We start from the raw sequence: 26,146 nt of genomic DNA on the forward strand, positions 1-26,146 counted from the left end.
ACTTGGAAATTAAACAACACACTTGTAAATAACACATGCTGAAAGAAGAAATCTCATAATAAATAAAACATTTTGAACTAAATGAAAGTGAAAATACAACTTATTAAAACTTGTGAGATGTGGTAAAGGCAGTGCTTAGAGGGAAATTTATAGCATTGAATGCACATATTAGAAAAGAAGAACAATGTGAAATCAATCAGCTAAACTTCCACCTTAGGAAACTAGAAAAAGACGAGCAAGAAAAGAAATAATAAAAATTAGAGCAGGAATCAATGAAATTGAAAACAGGAAATCAATATTGAAAGTCAATAAAACCAAAGCTGTTTTTTGGGAAAAGATCAATAAAATTGACAAGCTTCTAGCCAGGCTAACTGAAAAGGTATGGACAGAAGGGAGACGACCAGGACAGAATTTACGAAAGGGAAAGTCAAGGAGCAAAAAGTTGTCCATACGTCCCTAACTCTGTCCAAGGGAAACTGTTCTGTCTCACACAAATGAGTATCTGCCTCCGTTGGCAGATTGCCCATAGAGGGAATGATTGCCTGCAGTTTATTATACAGGATGTCACTACTTATCAAGTTAATCTGCTTAATTTTACTTTCTCTGGATCATGATGAAAAAGCAACTCTGAGATTATAATTTCCCTCTTTATATAGTTCTTTCTATGGGGAGATAGTGGCCTGACTGAGAGACATGAGTAGTCCAATTGACTTGGCAGATGTAATTTTTGTTGTTAATTTAGTAACCTTCTAAGGTTATATCTGGTGAGGTGAACTGAAACTCCTAACCTTGCCATCAGATGAGAAACTCTTTGAACACAGGACCACCCAGTGGATTTAGGCAGGGCCATTTCAGTTCATGAGTATGCCTTTTGTCATGAAAATCAGGCCAGAAACATGATTTTAATATAACAAGGCTATGTTGCGTTGGAAGGCTGCTGGGTAACAGTCTTATTAAGAAAATGTGTTCTCCTGGTGGCAAATGTGTTTACCTTGAGGTGTGTCTGGAGAAAAAGTGGCCATAGCTTCACTGGTGGAGAGATGCCTAAGTGCTGTTGAAGGACCCACTCATAAAACCAAACCTTATCCCCACTCCCAGGCGCCATCAGAGGCCTCAGCAGAGGAAAACTGTTGGCATCTAGCTGACACCTAGATGCCATCTAAATGCAACAGAATTTGATGGACTCAAGAAGGTGCTGGAGTTCTCACTTTCTTATTCTGTGAGCATAATGGGGACATTCAAGGGGAACAGCTTAAAGATAGGACTTTGGGGAGGGGCACATGGAAAACTGACGAGAATTGGGAGAGCAAAGGGAACAGGGATTGTCCAGGAGACACATCTTATTTAAACCTATGCAGTAAGGTATTGTGATTGTTTCCTTGTATGTGGTATAAGGAAAGGAATTAACCAGATCCATACTCCTGATCTCCCCTGACTCTCGCTATATAGCTTTAGGAGACTTGAAATCTTCAGCAAAAGAACTGCTTATGCTCCACTGCAAGCCAGTGTGTATTTTGTCTGAAGGAAAGGGAAAGGAGATATTAGACTGGGATAATCCTTGTTCACAGAAGTGTGATGGGCACCAGCCTACCCCATTATTAGAATTATTAGGTGGGAAAGAGAATCAACTGGCAGATTCCTCAGAGACAATATGGATAAGTTCCCTGACTTTCTCCTCTTCAGTGCATAGCTAGAGACCTCCTATGGGACAGAAAGGAGGGACCTGCCACACAGATTACATGCATTAGTCCTTTGTGAGTTTACTAGAGTAAGTCAGTGCCCTGGAGTCTTCTTACTGGTGGCAAAGCTGCCACCATGACGTAGATACTAAAACAAAATACTGCCGTCCTTTATGTCCCAGCAGGAACTATCATGTGTCATCCCAGATAATATGTTTATCTCTTCCTAGCTGTAACTACAAAACTGCCATACGTGAGAATTCAGAGAATTCAGTTGGTTTAGTTTTGTGTCAAAGACTACATCTCTTCAGTACCTGTGTCACTAGTCACAAGGGGAAGGTAAAGATGAGAATAGATGGATGAATCCATGTAACTCTATCAGTACTACCTCCCAAACAAAGCAGAATGCATCTTCTATTAACTCTGGGAACCTTAATACTCAAAATGTGGACTGTGGATCAGCAGCATTGGCGTCACCTGGGAGCTTGATAGCCCGCTGACCCACTGAATCCCAGACCTACTGAATCAAAAGCAGCATTTTAGCAAAATCCCCAGGTCCTGTGTGTGCACTTGAAAGTTGGAGAAGAAATGTGCACAACAATATTATCACCTTTGTTTATGGACAACATATTTATGAGTTTTTGAAATAATTTTACAAATTGATTAAATTTATGGATTTTTTTTTAAGATTTTATTTTTCCTTTTTCTCCCAAAGCCCCTCGGTACATAGTTGTGTATTTTTAGTTGTGGGTCCTTCTAGTTGTGGCATGTGGGATGCCACCTCAGCATGGCTTGATGAGCGGGGCCATGTCCGAGCCCAGGATCCGAACCAGGGAAACCCTGGGCTGCCGTCGCGGAGCACGGGAACTTAACCGCTCGGCCACGGGGCCGGCCCCTAAATTTATGTTTTATATTGCTATTCTTATGATGAGTCCAATATGCTGTAAACTAACAGTTTGTAGTGGGAGGAAAACTGGAGGTGGGATAGTACAGAGACATATAGTGAAACAGGTAATTTATTTCTTTCACTAAATAGTCTGCAAATATTTATTGAGCTCCTACTGTGTCTAAGGCACTATTCAAGGACCTGAAAGTATAGCAGTGAACAAAGTCCCTATTTTCATGTTACTGACATCTTACTAGGGGGGCACTCACAATGGACAAAGAAATTACATGTCAGCTGAGAAGTGCTACAGTGAAGAATAGAGGCAGGGAGAAAAGGGGATGCTATTTTCTAAAGAATGAAGGAATCCTTCGTGGATGTCTTAGTCTGTTTGGGCTGCTACAACAAAATACCACAGACTGGGTGGTTTATAAACAGAAATTTATTTCTCACAGTCCTGGAGGCTGGAAGTCTGGGATTAAGGTTCTAGCATGGTTGGGTAAATGCCCTCTTCTGGGTCCCAGACTTCTCCTTGTATCCTCACATGGCAGAATAGGCTAGGGGGCTCTGTGACATCTATCTTCTAAGAGCACCAATCCCATTCATAAGGGCTCCTCCCTCTTGATCCAAGTATCTCCCAAAAGCCCCACCTCCTAATACCACCACCTTGGGGGTTAGAATGTCAACATAGGAATTTTGGGAGGACACAAATATTCAGAGTATACCAATAAACAAGGTGATTCTTGAGCAGAGACTTGAAGATTGTGTGTGGTCATCTGGAGAAAGAGCATTCCAAGGAGAGGGACAACTTATGTAAAATCCCTGAGACTAGAGTGTGCTTTGTGAACTTGAGGAGCAGCAAGATAGCCATGTGTCTAGAATGAAATAAAGGAAGGCCAGAATAATAGTTGGAGAAGTAAGACAGGGAAGTGGAGGAAAACACAGGTCCTTGCTGTTCATTTTAAGTGGGATGGGAAGCCATCAGAGGGTTTTTAGCTGAGGAGTTACATCTTATTTCTATGTTAAAAGATCACTCTGGTTGCTATGTTGAGAATAATCCATTGGTGGGGAGAGTGCATAGGCAGAGGAGACAAACTGGAAGGCTATTACAATAATCCAGAAAAGATTTAGTGTAATACACATCAGGGTGATAGCAGTGGTGGTGTAGAAAAATGGTTAGATTTCGGAAGTATTTTGAAGATATAGCAGAAAGGATTAGATTGAATGTAAGGAATATGAGAAAGATGGTGAAGATACTTCCTATGTTCTTGGACAGAGCAGCTGAAAAAACGGAGTTGCTAATTACTAAAATGGGGGATCCCAAAGCAAGAGTAATTCCACTCTCTCCCTCCGAAGTTTTCACATGTTAGGTTTTGCATGCCTGCTAGACTACCAAGGAGAGCTGTTGAAAGGCATAATTTGCAAGCAACTAGCACTCGAAATTACTCTCAACTCCGTCACTTTGGAGTGAAAATATTAATAGTAAAGGAATGGGCCTGGCTATTCCAACAAACTTTATGACACTGGAACTTGAATTTAGTCTAATTTTCACATTTCTTGAAATATTATTTTTGATTTTTAAGTAAGTTGCAAGCAGGATGTTCTGCAAAACCTAAACTGTTTATTCTCCAACTCTTTACAGTTTCCTGACTGCTGGTATAGATGAAACAAGATGACACAGTTAATTTTTGAAGATGGGTGATGGGGTTTCCTTATGCTACAGTCATGAGTCGCCTAACATGGGGATACATTGTGGAAATGCATCGTTTTGCGAATTCCTCATTGCCAGAACATCATAGAGTGCACTTACACAAACCTAGATGGTGAAGCCTGCTACACACATAGGCTATGTGGTTCTAATCTTAGGACACCACGGTTGTGTATGTGGTCCCTCCTAGAGCGAAACGCTTCATGTCACAGGTAACTGTAGCTTGCTTTTGTATATGCTTCAAGTTTTTCACAATAAAAGTTTTAAAAATGTTTAAGTGTACCAAACGTTATTATTCTTGTGTCTCTTCCCCTCTCCCTGAAACAGTCCCCCCCCGCCCACCCCGCAAGTTGTCTATATCTAGTAAATGCAGTCGTTTTCCTTTTATTTCTTTTCCTGAAAGAGCAAAATCCTTTTGAAGCCCTTAGTGGGGTACGGACTTGACACTTGGCGACGGAAACAGAGCGAGGCCCAAACACGATTAGGGGAAAGGATTTTGGGGGCTGTGGGGGAAGTTGCCTGTTTTTACAATATATACTCCACGGACCAACCTCCTCTTTACAACAAGAACTCAAAACGAATTCCCCTTCAGTTATCCCTGTAGGGATCCCCGCCCTCAGATGACTCCCGGAAATGACGCCATCAGCCGAGCGCTACGTCTGGCCGTCCCCAGCAGTGGCAGGGCGAGGACGTCAGCACGTCGCTCACCCTACGCGTCCAGCTGGGGAATGACTGACTAGTGGGCCGAGGCTGGCGCCAACCCCAGGTCTGCGGACCCTGTCGACTGCGACTGCGCAGGTATGCTGGGGCGGGGCTTCGGGTCACCCCGCCCCCTCCCATCTGCGCGACCAATGAACAACGAGTGCCCCGGGGCCGGGTAAATCCTCAGAGGCCGGAATGCTTAGCCGAGGGGACGGCCCCGCCCCCGGCCCCTCCCGGCCCGCGCGCCCCGCCTCCCCCTCCCGCCCGCTCTCTAGCTGTGGGGTGACACGGGGCTTCACCGGGGCGGGGGGCGAGGGCAGCGAGTGGGACGTCGGCCCAGCGGCGGCGCGACCCCCGACGTGAGCGCGGTGAGGGCAGCGGGGCGTGGCCAGAGGGGTCGCGCGGCCGAGTCGGAGGGCCGGGGCGCGGGCGTGACGGCGCGGGGGAGTGCGGGGCGGCGTGAGGGGCGAGGTGGACGGGCGTGTCCGGGCGGCCGGGCCGGCGCGGACAGCGGGGCGCGGACGGCGAGCTCGCGTCGCCCGGTCGCCACAACCTCTCTTGGCGGCTGGGCGCCCCTTAGCCTGCCTCGGCTCCAGTCGCCTGGGATGCGAGGAGGGGATTTAAAGGTCCCCGGAACCCCTGGGCGGCTTGCCCGGTGTTTCCCTGCCGGGGCGTGCTCCCTTCTTCTTCCTGGATGGAGAGGTGGGGCCAGGTGGGCAGGTCGCCCGTCCCTCCCTGAGGAGCGTTCGCGCAAACAGATCGGGAATTCCGCCCCCCCTCCCCGCGCCCTGCCGGCCGTCCCGCAGACGTTCCCGCTGGCTGTACGAGGCGGGCTGGAAATTCTAAGGGATTCTCCGTCTTTGAAATATGTCAGTACCAAGTGTGCTTTTTCTTTACGTTTATGGAAAACGTGTGCGCAGGAGCGGCGTCTTGCTGTTACCATCCCTGGACGCCTGCTTGGTCTCGAGGACGCATCTCCGGGTCTGCCCCGGAGGACTCTCACTTGGTCGGGGAGAGTGTCAGCTCTGAGGTTTTCCTGAAACCCCAGTTCCTATGAAATTTAGTCAATCAGTGCAAAAGCGTAGCCGGTTGGTTGTGGGACGTGGAGTAGACAAATCACTAGTTCTGATAAATCTGAAATTTTTGATATGGCCTCTTTTTCTAGCCATCCTTTGCGTATTTTTGTCTTTCGCAGATTTATCTAATTGCCCAGCTACCGCTGATGAAGATAAGTTGGAGAAACTGCTGAAACCGAATTTTATTGACCAGAAGACAAGTCCGTTTGTTTCACTTCTTTTTGTTTTCCCTGCTGCTTTGAGCTTTACTGTAACGGCTGAAAAACTTGGAAAATAAAATGAACATGCTGTGGTCTTGAACATAACTTTTTTTTTTTGAGGAAAAATTAAAGTGCCTGACTGAAAGCCAGAATGGCATCCAGAGAGAGGCTCTTTGAACTTTGGATGCTTTATTGTACGAAGGTAAATGTTTTCCTTTTTATTTCTAAGTTAAAATACTCTGTTGTAAAATTTTGTGGCTGTCCTTATCAATTTATTTGCTGGATAAAAGCATATTTATTCAAGTAATGACCGCAAATTTAAAAAATGGGATTTTCTGTTTTCCACTTTTTCGAGTTCATACATACACACAATATTTGCATGAAGTTAAAAACTGGAGGGTGTGGTTTTTATTTGCTATTTGTCTTCAGTGATCGCAAGATTATATAAGTTAAACTATGACCTTAAGGGAAAAATAAAATATTTTTGTTTTGTTTGTGCTTTTCTTTTTCTCCCACAAGTGGGAGTAGGATAGAGATATTTTTAAGAGAAGGGCATTAAGCATTTTTCTCATAATTCACCTTTTAAATTGTATAAAAAGGGTTATTGATTTGAAGTGGTTGCTGTGAGCTTGCCATAACCTTAGCCCCTTGTGAGCAGTCTCATTTAATCCTCACAGCAATACCGCGAGGTGGCCGTTGTTCCCTTTTAATACTGAGAAGGCTGATGCAGAGGTTAAAGGTGCTAGTGAGGAGCAGAACCCAGCACAGAACTCAGTACTGCCTGGTTCACATCCATGCTCCTATCCGTAATGACTCCCTTAATATTTTTTGGTTTTGTCATTCAAAAATAATTTTCATTCCTCTTTTTGTCTTTTGAATGTTTACATGCCGGCTTTGATTCTGGGTTACTGGAGGAGAAGGGTACTACTTAAAAACATGTTTTTCGAGTGAGGAGCTACATTGCTACTTTGAAGATACTGGGAAGGGTCAGAGAAACAGATCTGTAATCTACTGCTTAAGTTACTTTAGGTCTGTGTGGTGAAGTTCTCAAGTCTCAGCTTCCCTTTCTGCATTATCCCTTCAGGCTCCTTTTTTTACTTTCAACTCCTTAAAGAACAAGTTATTTAACAAGTGATCTCAGTTATCTGTAATAGTAAATTTTAGAGATCTCACTGGAATTTTCTTTGACTTCCTGCTTTGGTATTTCTTACAGTTACTGAAGGACATATACTTTGAAATGTTTAAAATGGATTTTTAAAATAGCCTTTAGTCTTGTGTAATTTAATGCCAGAAATGTCTTTTTAAAAATAGACCACTCTTCCAATAAAAAAGGAATCCAATTCACCAGACACTTTTGAGAATAGTCACTAACACATGACAGCCAAAAATTAAAATGCATTTTAGTGTGAGTGCCCAGTGGTTTGAAAATGATTTACCTATAATACATCAGACTTACTAGGTTTTACTATTTTCAGAATGATAAAAGGTAAATGAGGTTACCTTGTCTTATTTAGTAGTTATGTTGTTTCTAGGTCGAGTTCATGTTTTATTTAAGTGACACTGTGCTTATTGAAAAGATAGCATAGTTTGTTGGCATGCAGAGAATTTTATTCTTAATGGCTTTTTTATATAAATGTGAATCTTACTCTTTTATGAAAATGTCTAAGTAAATAAGAAGGCCCTTCATGGTCAGGTTTTGAAACCTCTTCTTGGATAGGAAGATAAATCCCATTTTTATGTTTAATATTTAAATCACTTGTGCACTTAATAAGATTTAAAAATGTTTCCAAAAAAATCGTTATTTAGGATAAAGATTTTATGTTTCACTGGTTCATGAGTAAGCTGCTTGTAAGCTAGATAACAACTTTCTTTTCTTCAAACATCTTGAAAGCAAGTCGTTCCAAATATACATCATAGATTTAACAGTTCTGCTCCCTAGTAAGGGCGATTGCTAAATACCCAGTTGTTCTCTCCACTCTCTCCAGCCTTCTTGCTCTCACTCACATATAGCCCTTCAAACCGCCTGTTTTTTTTCACTTGACTAGGTTTTGAGAATTTTCTTTACAGCTTTGATGGGCCTTCAAGCCACTTCAGGACTGCTCAGATCTTTCAACTGAGCTCCCGCTTAAACCTCTTTCTGGGCTTGGAATTGTGGGGTCCAGTTTTAGCTCTGCTGCTGTTTTGTTTTGTGACCTTGAGCAAGACTTACCTCTTTGGGTCTCGGTCTTCTCATTTGTTGAGTAATAGTGTGTGTGTACATGTGTGCTTGTATGAGTGTGTACAGGGAGAATACCTGTGAACTCACCCTTAAGATTTTCATTTGTTTTGACCTCTGAGGGACATGGAGTTTTTTTGTCCTTATTCTGTGGATTGTCATATAAAACTTTTTAGTTCATTTTTCTTTCTTAAGCTTTTATTATGGAAAATTTCAAGCAGGCACAAAGAGAGAAGAAACTATAGTGAACTCTTTTGTATCTGTCGCCCTGCTTCAGTAACGATCAATTCATGTTCTGTAATGTTTCATCTGTAACCCTCCACTACCCTGTCTCTACCCTTGGATTATTTTAAAGCAAATCCCAGACAACATGATTTTATCCATAAATATTTAAAAATATATCTATAAAATAAGAACTCCTCTTAAAAACAATCGTAATATGATAATTCTTTAAACCATCAAATATCTGGTCAGTGTTCAAACTATGAAACTGGTGTTTTCATAAATGTTTTTTTATCCTACTGTTTGACTCACTATTTGAACAAAGTATACGTGTCATATTTTGTTGAAAATGTCTGTTAAGTCTCATAGGTTCCCCCTCACCAGGTTCTTTAATTTCTTCTATTTATTTGCTGAGGAAGCTAGGTTTTGACATTAGAGTTTTCCTCAGTCTGGGTTTTGCTGGTTGGATTCCCTTGATTTTAGTTAGTTCTTCCTCTCTGCTGATCTAGAGGCTTGGTTGATTCACGTTCTATTTGGTGGGGGGGAGGCTAGAATCATTCATGGGTATCTTGGCCATCAGTGAGTTTTGCTTGATGCGTTAATTATTTCATTAGGAGGTAGAAAAACTGTGATATTCCAATTCTATTATTTCTTTCTTTATTAGTAGAATATGTATAGAGAAATGTCCCCTCATCAATTATTTGATGACAGTTCCTTAAAGAGAAAGCAGGCAGAATAAATGTTTGATTTTTTACTCTGTTTTCAGAATAATGACTTGATTTACTAGCATCCTCCCAAGGTGACCAGTTATTTTTCTTGAGTGTCAAGTTTATCTTTCATGATTAAAATTTAAACATTGTCTATCATTTTGCTGCCCCAGTTGGTATGCTCTCTGTTCTAGACTTGTACACATAGCTGGTTAAAGAAGGTGACTTTGAAGACTTGTGAAGGTCTGCCTCAGGCAGTAAAGTTGAGACGTTCTCCAGTGCCACAGTGCTAACCTTGGCACAGGTATTCAGAGTGTATTAGCAATAGATCAGTATTAAGGTACCATCATAGTGTTTCTGTGTAATGTGATGTTTTAGAAGTTGCCATTGAGCGTTATAAAAGTTAAGGAGGTATTTAAATAGCACTAGATCAGGGGCCAGCCCGGTGGCACAGCAGTTAAGTTCTCACATTCCGCTTCAGTGGCCCAGGGTTCGCCAGTTTGGATCCCGGGTGCGGACATGGCACCACTTGGCACACCATGCTGTGGTAGGCTTCCCACATATAAAGTAGAGGAAGATGGGCATGGATGTTAGCTCAGGACCAGTCTTCCTCAGCAAAAAGAGGAAGATTGGCAGCAGATGTTAGCTCAGGGCTAATCTTCCTCAAAAAAGAAAAGCAGCATTAGATCAGAAATAAACCTTGGGTAACACTGGTTGGTCAAAGGAATACTAAGACTATGTAAATATGTCTTCTACCTGTTAGTCTGGATTGAGTTGCAAGCCTAAATACTAGTGATTAAAGTCCTTTAAGGAGAATTAAAAGAAATTACTGGTTTCCATTTTTAGCACATGGGTCCCTACATATTAAACTTGATACTTGAAAAGATTTTGGGTAAAAAACTTTACAGTTTGTTTTTTTAACCAGACTTTTCAGGTTGACTTTTGACTTTCTCCTTCTAGGAATAGGATTTAATTGCATTGTTAGAAACATGCGTCTTCCTAGTAGGTTATTTGTTAGCCTCATGTAGTTATTATTACGTCATACAGGCACGATGATTTCTGATCACCCAATGGTCCTGCTCTCTACACATTCTTTCACCAGTGTATAAGACTACTAATTCAAATTACATAATCTGAACTTTTCTTGTCTCCAAGTGGTCATCTCCACCCAGGGTCAAGGATTTCATTAGCAGTGCATTTTATATAGCTCTTATAAGTTAAACATTAATTTGAAGAGGTTTAATCTCGTATCTGGATTTTAGTTCAGTAGTTAACTACTACTTGTCTGAGCATATTTTCCTTAATTAAGTATAGAAGACAAGTTGATTTATCTTTTTTTTTTTAAAGATTTTATTTTTCCTTTTTCTCCCTAAAGCCCCCCGGTACATAGTTGTGTATTTTTAGTTGTGGGTCTTTCTAGTTGTGGAAGTGGGATGCCGCCTCAGCGTGGCTTGATGAGTGGTGCCACGTCTGCGCCCAGGATTCGAACCGGTGAAACCCTGGGCCGCCGAAGTGGAGCGCGCGAACTTAACCACTCGGCCACGGGGCTGGCCCTCTGATTTATCTTTTAATATCTAAAGATTTTAGTTCATATTATCTGTATTAGGCACCATGTTATTCCCCTATCTTGTGACGTTATTTCTTCACTTAGTGTTCTTGTGGTAAGAGAGACAGTGCTGAGAACAATTTTGGTCTCTGTATTATCATACAGCTTTTTGGAAATCGTATATTGCATAGAACAAGACATGTATCATGAAGTCCCTATCTCAACTCCTCTTGAATAGGCAAGAGGATATATTTCTGTTCCATATTTAACCTTTTGGGAGTGTTACAGTTGGTCACCAGAAGATGCAGAAAAGAAACTGAGCCTCTCAAATTCTTTGATAAGATTATTTTTGTTCTGTCTAGTAGAAATTATCAAATGCTTTAACTTAGTAAAAAGACACAAAGTGACTCAAAAAGCATGACATTTTTGAAATGCGCCAGTGCAGGTTAAGATTCATGGTTCATTTTTGTCATTAGGTTTTTTTTGGGAAGTTCATTTTAATCAGAATCAAGATTTAGTCCCAATTCTGCTTCTGATCTTAAAGACCTGAAAACAGGTTACTGAATTTCTTTATATTTCAGTTTTCTCATCTGTCAAATGGAAAAAATAACTATTTTGTATCTCTTGCAAAGTTGTTGAGAAAAAAAATGAATTGAGTGTATTTGAATGCACTTGTAAGTGTAAAAAATATAAAAATGTAATCCTTATTAATATTAAAATATATACATGAGCATGAGAGTGTGTGCATCAAGATTACTTCCATTTTGCCTTTTATTATATAATAATAGACGGCCATATACTCTTTTTATCAGTAGTGGTGAAGCTGTGCTCATGAATGTCTTAATTTTTAATCTGTATTTATTTTTGCTTTTAAGCATAGTGCTTATGATCCTAATAGCGATTTGAGATTTTTTAATCTTTACTCTAAACCGAGTTTGTTTGGGACTTTGGTGATGCTCCATTTCCTGCTGTTGCCCTTTGTCCTGCTAAATCTGGAATATGACTGAAATAGATAGTTTTGCAATGAGCTCAGAATAAACTTCCTTTTCAGAATAAAAGTTCTGCTTCATAAAGAAAAGAAAATTTCAAGGTGTTTTATTCAGATCAAAAGGCAAGTACCTCTTTTCATACATAGATTTGGAAAAAATGGAATGAACAAATACTCTTCTAATGAGAAAATTATAATTTATTTGTATAGTTTTGGTTATAATTCTTAGTGAAGCTTTTAGTAACATGAACCAATATGCATCAACCTTTATAATTTAACCCATGTTTAATAAGTCTCTGGTATGTGCAAAGTGGCTCTTTACTTTCTGTGGCTTAATAATGACTTTGAATGTAAGGAAAGTAATGTTTGACTCTAAGCGAAACAAAACAGAATCTAAGCGAAACAAAACAGAATCATTAGCTGCTCAGGCCTAGTGGTTGCCAATTAACGTGTTCGTTTTAGAAGGTTAGGTGTGAAAGCAAGGTATGCATATTTTGTATCAATAGACATGGGAGTAGCCCTTAGGAAAAGAATAGTACCTTTGTGGTTTGACTTGAGGAGCTTTTGCAGTACTCTAAAAAGTTGATGAGATGCATGAAAATGTCTTATTTCCTTTTGAATATCAAAATTTAAGTTTCTCTGATAGAAGATAGAATTGATAGCACTTAAATGTATAGATGTGAAACATGAGGGCAAAGGCAGAATCTAAAATGATTCTCAGGGTTTTTTGTTTTGGAAACTAGTTCTTGGTCATCCCACTCACCAGGTTAGCTAGCACAATTTCACTAGGTTTTCAGCTAAACATGTGAGTTCAGATGCCTGTGGGTCATCTAGTTAGAGAGATAACCCCATTTAAGGGTGTTCACAAGGGCACCTTTATTTCTGTGCTGGAAATAAAGATTTGAGAGTCATATTGGCAGTTATTGAAGAGTTAGATGAACATTAGAAGAGAAGAGGGTCAAAGTCAGGGAGTCCTGGAGACCATTGTCATTTAAGAAGAGAATAGAGGAGGAAGAGTTTGTAAGGAGTTTGAATGGAAGGAAAATCAAGAGTGAGTGTTTGTCTCAGATAGTGGAGGGCTGTTATAGAGAAGGGAGTAGTCAGTAGTGTCAAATTCAGCATAGCAGTGAAGAAAAGCATTATGGAGCATGTGTTGGATTTGACAGTTAAGAGATTATTGGTAGCTTTAGCAAAATAATTCTAAAAAGAGTGGGGGAGAAGGTGTTAAAAATGCAAGTCCCATTTTATTAAATTTTAAATTAAATTTAAGATTTAAAATTATTGCCAAACTGCTATTAGAGTTTTTGAATGTTTACTCTTGACTTTTGTACTTATCTGGCCAAGGACCTTTATTGGTCTGTGTACCACACTTTGTGTGGTAGTACTCCAGAGCCTCTGAAAAATTTCAGATTGCCAAGAATCCATCTATAATTTGAAAAATACTGCTCTACAAATTGAACAGTCACTGATGGTCACTTGGTACCAATACAAATGTGACTACTGCAATGGAGTATTAGTTACAGGTTAGTCAACTGTAATATGCTTAAATTAATTTAAAAATTAATAGAAATGAGAACAAAAGTTTAAAAATTCTTGTGTGGACCTTATGGACTTGGAAAATATTTCTGATAATCCCCAGGGTTCTTGAACCCCAGTTTCAGAAGCGTAAGCCTTGATCATTATCTGACATGCTGCTGCTACTTGGCCTTTTCTATGTCTGCGTTTTCCCATTGCAGAATTACCTGGCCAGTTTACTACAAGGGAGTGAAAAATTGGGGCCAAGTATCCAGTCTACCACAGTCTGATTTCTTGGTTACAAATTATTCTTATCCCTCCCATATGCAAAATCTACTTCCTGTCCATCTTGGGAACTCGAAAAGTCTTATCCCATCATATCAGTCTTGAAACCCAATATATATTCCCAGGCATGGACCTATGTACCACTCATCATGCCATGCTGTTTGCACGTTAGTTACTGTCATTTTATCTCTTGAATTTTATATTTTCCTCTTTTTTTAAAATAAACTTTATTTTAGAGCAGTTTTAGTTTCACAGCAAAATTGAGCAGAAAGTACTGAGAGTTCTGCGTACCTCCTGTCCCCACATGTGCACAACCTTCTCTGCTGTCGACATCCCGCTCGACAGTGGTACCTTTGATCACTCGACTGACTTCCCACAAATGCTTGAACCAGAGATTGCTTGACCTGTCCACTGTGTGAAAATCCAAGATGAACACAAAATTAACACAGCAAGACATATTATACCTAACGTTCCAACATTCCAGCTGTTGACCTTTTTAAGCCTTGCTCATTTTAACTGTGAATTTTCTACACTATATTAATCAAACCTGGAACTTCATTAGAGTAGTTATCTGAATGAATAGTTATTTAAAATTTAAGAAATATCTAGAGTAAAATTTGCAGTCTTTCTCACTAGGGATCGGTGTATTCTAAGCCTGTTTTTACATAGAGACCTCTATTAGAATATTGCTGCTTTTCTTTGTGTTAAAATGGCTTCCAGACCTTTCCTGGATGTGACCGGCTTTCCTTTCATCAGAATTTTGTATCATCCATTTCATTGAACATCTTAAAGCTGTCAGGATAGTAAGGCATTATGAGGCTAAATCTTAGTGAAAGCAGGAACTTAGGTAGATGGAGAATGGAAGCTACTTTTCCTGGTGTACTTGAACTTTTGTTTTCACAGCCTTGTGGATGGACAGAAGTCAAAGCCAAGGGACTAACCAGAGCAAGACGTCTAATAGATTTTCCCTTATGATCCCAAAGGCATACACTCTTGGGGTGAGAATGAACTAGAAGCAAACCCACCTCACTCTCCCACCCTAAGTTGAGGACTTTAGGGAGAAGTGCCTTTGTTAAGCAGAGCAGAATGGTGAAAAGTCCCTGAGAAGATGTTACCACAAGTTGATTCTTTCATGGATTTGCAAATCAAATTCACCTTTCTTCTAGAGAAGTTCCAAAAAGCAAATGCAAGTCCCTCTGGAAGAAGAAACCTTCAGTGTAGATACTAAATATTTTTTCAGATTGCAGCTTAATATCTCAATTCATGATGTATGAATCAACCATACCAGGCTCTCATTACTTTGAAATTTCTTTCATGTTTCCAAAGACTTTGGCAGATTCTCTTATCTTCATTTGCATTGATTGGCATATGATAGATAATTCTTTTGAATGTATTTCAGTTTCAGCTGTTTGAGGTTATCTCCCATTCTCAAGTTTGTAAAGCACTTGGCTGTTGCTTTGGAAGAAAATAGAAAATTCTGATCACTTCTACAGTAATGAATATTTGCATCATTAATGTCAATTATACCCTGCTGCTCTGTTTTCATGCCTTTCTGTGTACACAATAACTTCGTTTTATGGCCTAATCGCAGTATAATTTTTTGAAGACATTATGAACAGCAATTAAACTCAACATGTTATAGTATCAACTGTGCACATAAATCTAGCAGAGAGACATCAATATGAACACCGATTACCAGTTTTGCATAGGCAATGACAAATATGTCATAACAGCGGCCTCTCTCAGAGCAATTGCAAGATGCATTTTGATTTCAGAGATGCCAAAATGTAAAAGTATATATAGAGAGAATCAAGAACATGATATAAAAAGTGACCTAGCAGTTTCAAAAAAGAAATAGAATACCTCGAAATAGAAAAAAAAACCAATAATGATCATTAAAAACCAATGAATGGGGTTAATAGGAGTTTAGACAGCTGAAGAGAATTAGAGAATTGGAAGGGAGATCACAAGAAGTCTTTTAGAATACATCCTAGGAAGTCAAAGAGATGGAAAATATGGAAGGAAGGTTAACAGATAGGAAGGATAGTGTGAAAAGGTTTAATACATGTTGAGGGAAAGAATGAAACAAATGTAATATTCAAGAGATTACAGATGAGAACTTTCCAGGACTGATGCAAGTCCAGTGAATCTCAAGGAAAATAAAACAAATTCCATACCAAGATACATCTGGTGAAACCATAGTGGTTTTGCAGAAAACCAAAGAGAGAAAAATTTCAAAAGCTGCCAGAGAAAAAAGATTATCTTCAAAGGGATGACAGATTAATAGCTAATTTTTCAGTAATAATGATGGAAGGGAATGGGTAGTAGAAATAAAGCCACTTTCAGGAAAACGAAAACAGTTCAATTTACTGGGAAAATGTAACAATTTGAAATTTGTGTGCAGCTCATAACATAGTCTCAAAATGAATAAAGCAAACATTGACAGAACTACAGAGAAATGAACATATGACAGACATAGTAGGTTTTTTTGCTATTAACATGTTTCAGTAGGTTTTTTTAACACATTTTTTCAGTAATTCATAGAATGAACAGACAATCAGTAAAAGTACAGAAGATTTAAAATGATAGGATTAATGTATTTGATGTTAGGAATTTATTTTGAACACAGTGCCCAACATACATTCCTTTCAAGCACACACATTTAAAAAAATGGTAATATAGCAGACCATAAAGCAAATTTCAACAAATTTCAAATGATTGAAGTAATAGAGTGTGTTTTCTGACAAGAATGTACAGTCACATGTCACTTACCAACAGGGATATGTTCTGAGAAATGCATTATTAGGCGATTGCATCATTGTGCAAACATCATAGAGTGCACTTCGCAAACCTAGATGGCATAGCCTGCTACACCACTAGGCTGTGTGGTACTGATCTCATGGGACCACCGTCATCTATGCAGTCCGCCACTGAAACATCGTCATGCGACATGACTCTAGTTAAGGAAGAAATCAATAGCAAAAAGATTGAAAAAAATGTTTGGAAGCCATGAAATAGACTTCCAACTAAACCTTTGATTAAAGAATAAGTAATAAAGGAAAATTAGAATTTTTTTGGAACTGAATGATAAAGGTATTTGCATTTTAGAACTTGATCGGGGGCAGCTATAGCATTACTTAGGAAAATTTATCGCTTTAAATAAGTACCTTTAGAAAAGAAAAAAGGTTAAAATTTAATGAATTAGTCATGTATGGCAGCCAGCCTTCGAGATCTCCACCTCTTGGTAGTCACACCCTTTTATAGTCCTCTCCTGCATTGTACCAGGGTTCTTCTGTGAGCAATAGAATTTGGCAAAAGTGTTGGTATGTCATTTCTGAAGTTAGAACAGACACTGTTGTTTCCATCTCAGTTACTCCTTTTTTCCTGGGTCATTTGCTCTGGGAGAAGCCAGCAGCTGTGTTGTGAGCAGCCAGCCCTAGGGAGAGGCCCATGTTATGAAGAACTGACACCTTGCCAACACCATGTGCGTGACGTTGAAAGTCGTTCTTCCAGCCCACCGAGGCTTTGCCGTGACTGCAGCCCTAGCTGACATCTTCATTACAGGCTCATGAGAGACTCTGAGCCGGAACCACCCATCTAAGCTGCTTTTGAATTCTTGACCCTAAAAACCTGTGAGATGGTATTTGTTGTTTGAGCTCCTAAATTTAATTTGTTATACAGGAATAGATTATTAATATATCATCCATTTCAAGAAGATAAGAACAAGATAAACCCAAAGATAATAGAGTGAAGGAAATTATAACTTTTTATATGAAAATTCTCAGATTTATCAGTTGTTGCAGAAAACATACATATATAAGAAGGTTGACATGTATTAAGGAATATGTTTAATATACGTTATTCATTATATAACATCTTGGGATGAATGGCATAAACGTAATCTGTATCTCGATATAATCTTAACATCTGGAAGTGAGATCGAGTGTAAATTTATACCTCTTGTGAAAATCCTTCTAGTGGTCATGGTGGTATTATAAGGAAATTTTAAGGTTTGTTGCAGAATTTACTCATTTATAAAATACTGGATCTATGAAATGATGATCATTAGCTTCTGACGTCACAAAAGAGATAACCAGATATGTGCCTTCTGAAGGACGTATATAACAACACGTGTGTAGTATTTTTTGCCAAAAAGTTGAACCTAAATCTGATAGTCTCTAGATCTACTAATTCGTAGGAAATACAGAGGACTGAGGAACATGTTAAATGGCATAAAGATATGCGGTCATGGAGTCAGCAAAATCCCTGATGTGAGAAATACTACACCACAAATGAGCCAGTGTCTTCAGCAGATAAATTAGGGCAAAAATGGAATGTAATAGAAACCTTTAGGTTTAAAAGGACTTAAAAGATATGTCAACCAATTGTAATTTATGGACTTTATTTGGGTCCTCATCAAACAGTTAAGAAAGGCATTTATGAAGAAATCAGGAAAATTTGAACACTGATATTAAGGAACTATTAATTTTTTTAGATGTGATAATAGTCATATTTTAAAAGATATCTTTTAGGGATATATATTGAAATATTTGTGGATGAAATGATACGATAGCTGGGTTTGCTTCAAAATAATCCAATGGAGGATGGGGATATAGGTGAAAGAATGTGGATTATGCATGATTTGATAATTGTTGAAGCTGAGTCATTATGCCATTCTCTCTACTTTTATGTATGTTGGACATTTTGTATAATAAAATGCTTTTAGAAAGAGCAGAAATTAATAAAATAATGAACTTAATGGAAAGGATCAATCAAATTAAAAGATGCTTCTTTGGTTAATGAAATTGAGTCAGGAAGATAAGGTTTGTGTTTATATATGTTTTGGAAATTTCTTCTTGTATCTGCCCCTTCCAATGCCATTTGTAAGGCATGTTTCATCTTAAAGATAACATATTGTTAAAAGCCCTGTTTAATTTTGCTTGACTAATACTTATAAACTTGATTAAGCACAGCCATCTTTTCTTTTTCTTTTCCACCTTTTCAAATCTGTCCTCATCCAAGTGAGCAGTGCTCCTAAGTCCTTGGTTAGGGCCTGCTGACTTCTCCAGTCCTGCCGTCCTGTGTACCTGTGCCGCTGCTTCCTGTTATTTCCACACTGGAACAGTACCAAATATTGTACCTCTTTGAACATATATTGCTATTTTCTATCTGTCTGGAATTCTCCTCTTCCCTCCTCCCTCTGTGTGAATTTCTGCTTATGATCTGTGAAAACTCTTGAGTAACTATTCAGTTACTTCCAACCTTGACAGAGGTTCTGCACCTGCTTCTTTGTATTATTTCAGTACTTTTCACAACTGCTTTCCTTCTCATGCTGTTTTGCATTTATTTGTTTATGCTTTTCTATTGAAGGAAAAGCACTTTGAATACAAGATTTTAGGGTTTTTTTAATTGAGGTATAATTGACATAAGAGTTTTGTTTGATTTTGTATCCATAGAGTCTAGCACTGTCCTTGGTTGATACATGGTTGGTGTGTACTTACTAAATGTTTTTTGAGGTAGCTAGATTCTATCACAAAAACTTGAGGGCTCGCCTGAAAGTCTAATCACCATTAATAATAGCATTTCTATGGGGGGAATTTATCTTCTTCTGGTAGGATGTTAGAAAATATATTATGAATATATCTGATTTAAGTGAACTTTTAAATGCATCTTATATATAAGTTGGGAGCTGCCCAACATGCTTGAAATATGTATACATATCTAAAAGTTTATAGTTTTAAAATTTGAAGGAATACTACAACTGAAATATCATTGCATGGAGGAAGTAAGGCGTTCTCTCTGTTTTTACCTATAACTCTACCCCTTAAGAACTAGGTAAAATTATATGGATCCCTTAATTCCACTACCTACAAAAGCCTTGCAGCAGGGTAGTGCATGTTATGAGAAGATAAGCCTCCTGTGCTTTTATGAAATTTAAATAATCATGTGTGACTAGTGGCCACTGTATTGGACAGCACATCTCTGTGTTTAGACTTCATACTGTAGTTATGGGGAGCCATTGAAGGTATCTGAGCAGGAGGGAAGAAGAGATGACTAAATTTAAATTGAACAAATCTCATTGGTAGCTGTATGTAGGTGGGTGAAACTGAAGTTAGAAAGACCAGTAGGGAGCTAAATACAGTCCAAATGAAAGGCTGTTTTATGTTAAACAATGGCAGATGAGTGGATGAATATTTGAGTACAAAATCAATAAAGTTGACTTTGTAATTATTTTATAATTGTTTATTTTATTACATTGGACCATGAGCAACTTGATAACAGTCTATATGTTAATAATGGTAGCCAACATGTTTTGAGCATTTGCCTTAGATGTATTATCTCATTTAGTGCTCTTAACAACCCTGTGAGGTAGGAAGTATTATCTTCATTTTATACTTCTGAAGAACAGATCAGAGAGATGAAGTAAATTGCCCAAAGTCACACAGATAGTAAATGCAAAGAGATTTGAGAGGAAAAAGAGTACAATTAAAATCATGTGGCAAGGGGAATCATGAAATATTTAAATATGTTTATGTGTAGCATAGACATGCCTGTTTTGTGGGAGTTTCCTGATTTTGATACATAGTAGGTTATGAAAATACTGTTAATATTTATCAAGCATGTATTACGTGCTGGGCATTGTTCTAAGCCCTTGACAAGTATTAGGTTATTTAATTTTCACAACAATCCTGTAAAGAAAGCTACTGTCATCTTCATCTTTATAGAGGAAGAGACTGATGTGCAAACATAGGACGACTTGTTGAAGAAGGTGGCAGAGCAGGGTTTGGAGTCTAGGTAGTTCGGCCCCAGTGCTCATGTAGTACTTAATACATTTGTGTGCTGTGTGAATAAATAATGTACAAATGGGGAGATAGACCATACTGTGGTGTTTCATATGCCACACTCTCTTACCCATGAAGGTGACTAAGCTTGCCATTTAGTTAGTGCTGTTTCTGGGTGTGTGGAGCTCTTTCTTTTTATGGCCTTAGGTAGTCAAGTATAGATCTTCTGAAGGTTTTCTCAGGCTGTGTGGAATGGGGCTGTTTTATGTGTTAAATTTGTTTATGGCCTTGAGTTTCTGGTCCTGACTAACTTCCTCTTTTCCTCTTTTTGCCCACTAAGCTTCATTTTATTCCTGCTCACAGTTCAAAGACAGTGTAGTGTAGTGGAAAGAGTACAACTCGATTCGGATATCCGTGCATTTAATCGAATACTAGCTGTGTGACTGTGGACAAGTTACATATCCTTAGAACTTCCTTTTTCTAACCTGTAAAACAGGGAAAATGAAACCTTCTCTGGCTAGTTGTAAGGAGTATGTGGGATGATATATATTTTTGAAATGTCTGCTATAGTATTTAGCACATGGCAGGTGCTCAAAAAACTGTAACTGCCTTCTTACTAAATGAAACATTTCCAAATTTAAGTACCACTTCTTTCTTTACTGTTGCTGAGCTTCGTGGAACTCTGTACTTGCCAAACACTTGGTCGCCCTGACCTTTAGACTTTGAACCAGATACGGAAGAGTTCCTAAATAAACATGAGGAGAAATGCTTTAATTCTTTATGGCATTATGAGACTGTTTTGTGTCTAACCTTTACAGAGAGATAATCCTCTGCTTTCTTAAAAAGGAGCGATGATAAAAGAAACTCACCTGCCTGTGTTTCTGTGGTCCTATCCTGAATGGATAAACCAGTGAATGAATAAGTGAGTGATATGCTAGTTCGAAATGAAAAAAGCAAGTAATGAAACTCTTGAAAATTTCTTACAAGAGGTACTTATTTTGCTGAAATATTTCCTTCTAGTTTCTCAGTGATGATGTAGATAGTGGCAATTTACGATCTGATTTTGAAACAGTATATTAATAGAAAAAACAAATACACAAAGGGTCAGCAGTTTGTGCATATTCTGGGAACATTCTTTTAGGAATTCTGACTTGTAGTGTAATGCTTTTATTTTAGAGATAAATTACTTGAGTTCCCTTTATCAGAGCAGTGCCTAACCAATGATATTTAATGACTAAGTAAGACTCCTGAGTGTGATGCTGAAATTGACTGAAGTAAAGAAGTGTTAAAGAGGGGAAGGAAACCAATTTGAGCATCATTTTTAATGATGCAGTTTATATTTAAACAGACATTTCTGAGGAATCATAGTTTTTTTTATTAAGGTCATAATAGTTTCTAACATTGTGAAATTTCAGTTGTACATTATTATTTGTCAGTCACCATATAAATGTGTCCCTCCACCCCTTGTGCCCACCCCCAACCCCCTTCCCCTCTAGTAACCACTAGACTATTCTTTGTCCGTGTGTTAGTTTATGTTCCACATATGAGTGAAATCATACAGTGTTTGTCTTTCTCTCTCTGGCTTATTTCACATAATATAATACCCTCAAGGTCCAACTATGTTGTAACAAATGGGATGATTTTGTCTTTTTTATGCCTGAGTAGTATTCCATTGTATACATGTACCACATCTTCTTTATCCAATCATCAGTCGGTGGGCACTTGGGTTGCTTCTATTTCATGGCTATTGTGAATAATGCTTCAGTGAACATAGGGGTGCATAAGTCTCTTTGAATTGTTGATTTCAAGTTCTTTGGATAAATACCCAGTAGTGGGATAGGTGTGTCATATGGTATTTCTGTTTTTAATTTTTTGAGAAATCTGCATACTGTTTTCCATAGTGGCTGCAACAGTTTGCATTCCCACCAGTAGTGTACAAGGGGTTTGCCTTTCTCCACATCCTCTCCAACGTTTGTTATTTTCTGTCTTGGTGATTATAGCCATTCTAACAGGTGTAAGGTGATATCTTAGTGTTGTTTTGATTTGCATTTCCCTGATGATGAGTGTTGTGGAACATCTTTTCATGTGCCTATTGGCCATCTGCATATCTTCTTTGGAAAAATGTCTGTTCATATCCTCTGCCTTTGTGATCGGGTTGTTTTTTCATCTTTGAATTGTGTGAGTTCTTTATATATTTTGGAGATTAACCCCTGGTCAGATATATGATTTGTAAATATTTTCTCCCAGTTGGTGGCTTGTCTTCGTTTTGTTCCTGGTTTCCTTTGCTTTGCAGAAGCTCTTCAGTCTGACAAAGTCCCACTTGTTTATTTTTTTGTTTGTTTCCCGTGTTTGAATAGACATGGTATTCAAAAGATCATTCTAAGACTGCTGTCAGAGAGTGTATTGCTTATATTTTCTTCTAGGAATTTATGGTTTCGAGCCTTGCCTTCAAGTCCTTGATCCATTTTAAGTTGATTTTTGTGTAGGATGCAAGATATTGGTCTACTTTCGTTCTTTTGCATGTGGCTGTCCAGTTTTCCCAACACCATTTATTGAAGAAACTTTCCTTTCTCCATTGTATGTTCTTAGCTCCTTTGCTGAAGATTAACTGTCAATAGATGTGTGGTTTTATTTCTGGGCTTTCAATTCTGTTCCAGTGATCTGTGTGTGTTTTTGTACCAGTACGATGCTGTTTTGATTACTATAGTTTTGTAGTCTATTTTGGAGTCAGGGACTGTGATGCCTCCAGCTTTGTTCTTTTTTCTCAGTATTGCTTTAACTATTTGGGGTCTTTTTTGCCCCATATGAATTTTAAGATTCTTTGTTCTATTTCCATGAAGAAAGTCATTAGGATTCTGATTGGGATTGCGTTGAACCTGTAGATGGCTTTAGGTATATGGACATCTTAACTATTTGTATTCTTCCAGTCGATGTGCATGGAATAGCTTTCCATTTCTTTATGTCATCATTGGTTTCTTTTAGTAAGGCCTTACAGTTTTCATTGTATAGGTCTTTCACCTCCTTGGTTAAATTTATTCCTAGATATTTTATTCTTTTTGTTAGGATTGTAAATGGGATTGTATTCTTGAGTTCTCTTTCTATTAGTTTGGTATTAGAGTATAGAAATGCAACTGATTTTTGTAAGTTGATTTTGTACCCTGCAACTTTGCTGTAGTTGTTGATTATTTCTAATAGTTTTCCAGTGGCTTCTTTAGGGTTTTCTATATATAAAATTATGTTGAGTAAGAGTGGCAAAAGTGGGCACCCTTGTCTTGTTCTTGTTCTCAGAAGGATGGGTTTCAGTTTTTCCCTCTTGAGTATGATGTTGTCTGTGGGTTTGTCATGTATGGCCTTTATTATGTTGAGGTACTTTCCTTCTATACCCATCGTATTAAGAGTTTTTATCATAAATAGATGTTGAATCCTGTTAAATGCTTTCTCTGCATCTATTGAGATGATCATGTGATTTTATTTCTCATTTTGTTAATGTGGCCTATCACATATATTGATTTGTGGATGTTGACCCATCCCTGTGTCCCTGGTATCAATCCCACTTGTTCATGGTGTATGATCTTTTTAATGTATTGCTGTATTTGGCTTGCCAATATTTTGTTGAGGATATTTCCATGTATGTTCATCAGCAATATTGGCCTGTAATTTTCCTTCTTTATGTTCTCCTTGTCTGGCTTTGGTGTCAGGATGATATTGGCCTCGTAGAACGTGTTAGGAAGTGCTCCATCTTCCTCAATATTTTGGAATAGTTTGAGAAGGATAGGTATTAAGTCTTCTTTGAATGTTTGGTAGAATTCTCCAGAGAAGGCATCTGGTCCTAGACTTATTTTTTGGGAGGTTTTTAATTACTCCTTCAATCTCTTTCCTTGTGATTGGTCTATTCAGATTCTCTATTTCTTCTTGATTCAGTTTTCGGAGGTTGTATGATTCTAGGAATTTATCCATCTCTTCTAGATTGTCTAATTATTTGGCATATAGTTTTTCATAATATTCTCTTGTAATCCTTTGTATTTCTGTGGTATCCATTGTAATTTATCCTGTTCCATTTCTGATTTTATTTATCTGAGTCTTCTCTCTTTTTTTCTTAGTGAGTCTGGCTAAGGGTTCATCAATTTTGTTTATCTTCTCAAAGAACCAGTTCTTTGTTTTGTTGATGCTTTCTTCTTTTTTTAATTTCAATTTCATTTATTTCTGCTCTAATTTTTATTATTTTCTGCTGACTTTGGGCTTTGTTCTCTTTTTAGTTCTGTTGGGTGTAGTTTAAGATTGCTTATTTCAGATTTTTCTTGTTTGTTAAGGTGGGTCTATTGCTATGAATTTCCCTCTTGGGACCACTTTTACTGCATCCCATATAAGTTGGTGTCATGTATTTTCCTTCTCATTTATCCCCAGATGTTTTTTGATTTCTCCTTAATTCTTCAGTGATCCATTGGCTGTTTAGTAGCGTGCTGTTTAGTCTCCACATGTTTGTCACTTTCCCAGCTTTTTTCCTGTGGTTGAGTTCTAGTTTCATAGCGTTATGGTTAGAAAAGGTGCTTGATATGATTTCAATCTTCTTAAATTTACTTAGGCTTTCCTTGTTTCCAAACATATCATCTATATCTGAGAATGTTCCCTGTGCACTTGAGAAGAAGGTGTATTCTGCTCCTTTTGGATGGAATGTTCTATATATACTTATTAAGTCCATCTGGTCTGGTTTTTCTTTTAAGTCCACTATTTCCTTGTGGACTTTCTGTCTGGATGTTCTGTCCATTGATGTAAGTGTGGTGTTAAGGTCCCCTGCTAATATTGTGGTGTTGTTAATATCTCCTTTTAGTTTGTTAATAGTTGTTTTATGTACTTTGGTGGTCCTCTCTTGGGACAGAAGGGTTATGTCTTCTTGGTGGTATGTCCCTTTGATCATTATATACTGTCCCTCTTTGACTGTCATTACCTGTTTTGTCTTGAAGTCTACTTTGATATAAGTAAGGCAACACCTGCTTTCTTTTGTTTGCCATTAGCTTGGAGTATTGTCTTCTATCCCTTCACTTTAAGCCTGTGTTTTTCTTTAGAGCTGAGATGTGTTTTGTGGAGGTAGTATATTGTTGGGTCTTATTTTTTAATCCATCCAGCCACTCTGTGTCTTTTGATTGGAGAATTCAATCTATTTACCTTTAGCGTGATTATTGATATATGAGGGCTTAATGCTGACATTGTATTGCTCATTTTCTGGTTCTTCTCCATTTCTCTTGTTTCTTGTCCCGTGTATTTTGGACTACCAATTCAGTTTGGAGTTCTCTATGCTGGTTTTGTTAGTTTTCTCTTTATTTGTCATTTGTGTCTCTGTTCTGGTTATTTGTTTAGTGAGTACCATGAGGTTTGTGTAAAAAATCTGGTAGATGAGATAGTCCATTTCCTGATAGGCTCTTATTTCCTTAGAGTAAGCCGATGTCATCCTCTTCCCCTTCTAAGTTATTATTGTCAAAATTTATTCCATCTTGTGAGTTTTTGGTAAAATGAGAGGATTATATGTTTTTTTGATGTGTTCCTTTGCTTTATCTTTAATGTTATAATTAAGTGTTTGCTAATCTGTTCTTATTGAGAGCTGTAATTTTCTAATTTTTTATACCTATTTATCTCCTTGCTC

The 26,146-nt window shown here is 38.2% G+C and overlaps 2 protein-coding genes across 12 annotated transcripts in view; both read left to right on the forward strand.

Annotated features, from left to right (window-relative positions):
* The window catches only part of CARF (calcium responsive transcription factor), a 99,589-nt gene extending 95,074 nt beyond the window's left edge, over nucleotides 1-4,515 (forward strand). For both annotated transcript variants that reach the window (XM_046658397.1, XM_046658402.1), the window contains one exon: nucleotides 4,205-4,515. The gene's annotated coding sequence lies outside the window, so the exon portion shown is untranslated. The remainder of the gene's footprint in view (nucleotides 1-4,204) is intronic.
* Nucleotides 4,516-5,014: 499 nt separating this feature from the next.
* Nucleotides 5,015-26,146, forward strand: part of NBEAL1 (neurobeachin like 1) — a 158,249-nt gene continuing 137,117 nt past the window's right edge. For 5 of the 10 annotated variants that reach the window (XM_046658282.1, XM_046658285.1, XM_046658286.1 and 2 more), the window contains exons 1-2: nucleotides 5,347-5,841; nucleotides 6,168-6,450. In XM_046658282.1, coding sequence (XP_046514238.1) covers nucleotides 6,400-6,450 — 51 coding nt within the window. In that variant the 5' untranslated portion in view covers nucleotides 5,347-5,841; nucleotides 6,168-6,399. The other 5 variants (XM_046658281.1, XM_046658278.1, XM_046658280.1 and 2 more) reach the window with 5 other exon arrangements.

Source organism: Equus quagga, chromosome 4 (assembly GCF_021613505.1).
Source record: "Equus quagga isolate Etosha38 chromosome 4, UCLA_HA_Equagga_1.0, whole genome shotgun sequence".
In the NCBI taxonomy this organism is placed as follows: Eukaryota; Metazoa; Chordata; class Mammalia; order Perissodactyla; family Equidae; genus Equus; species Equus quagga.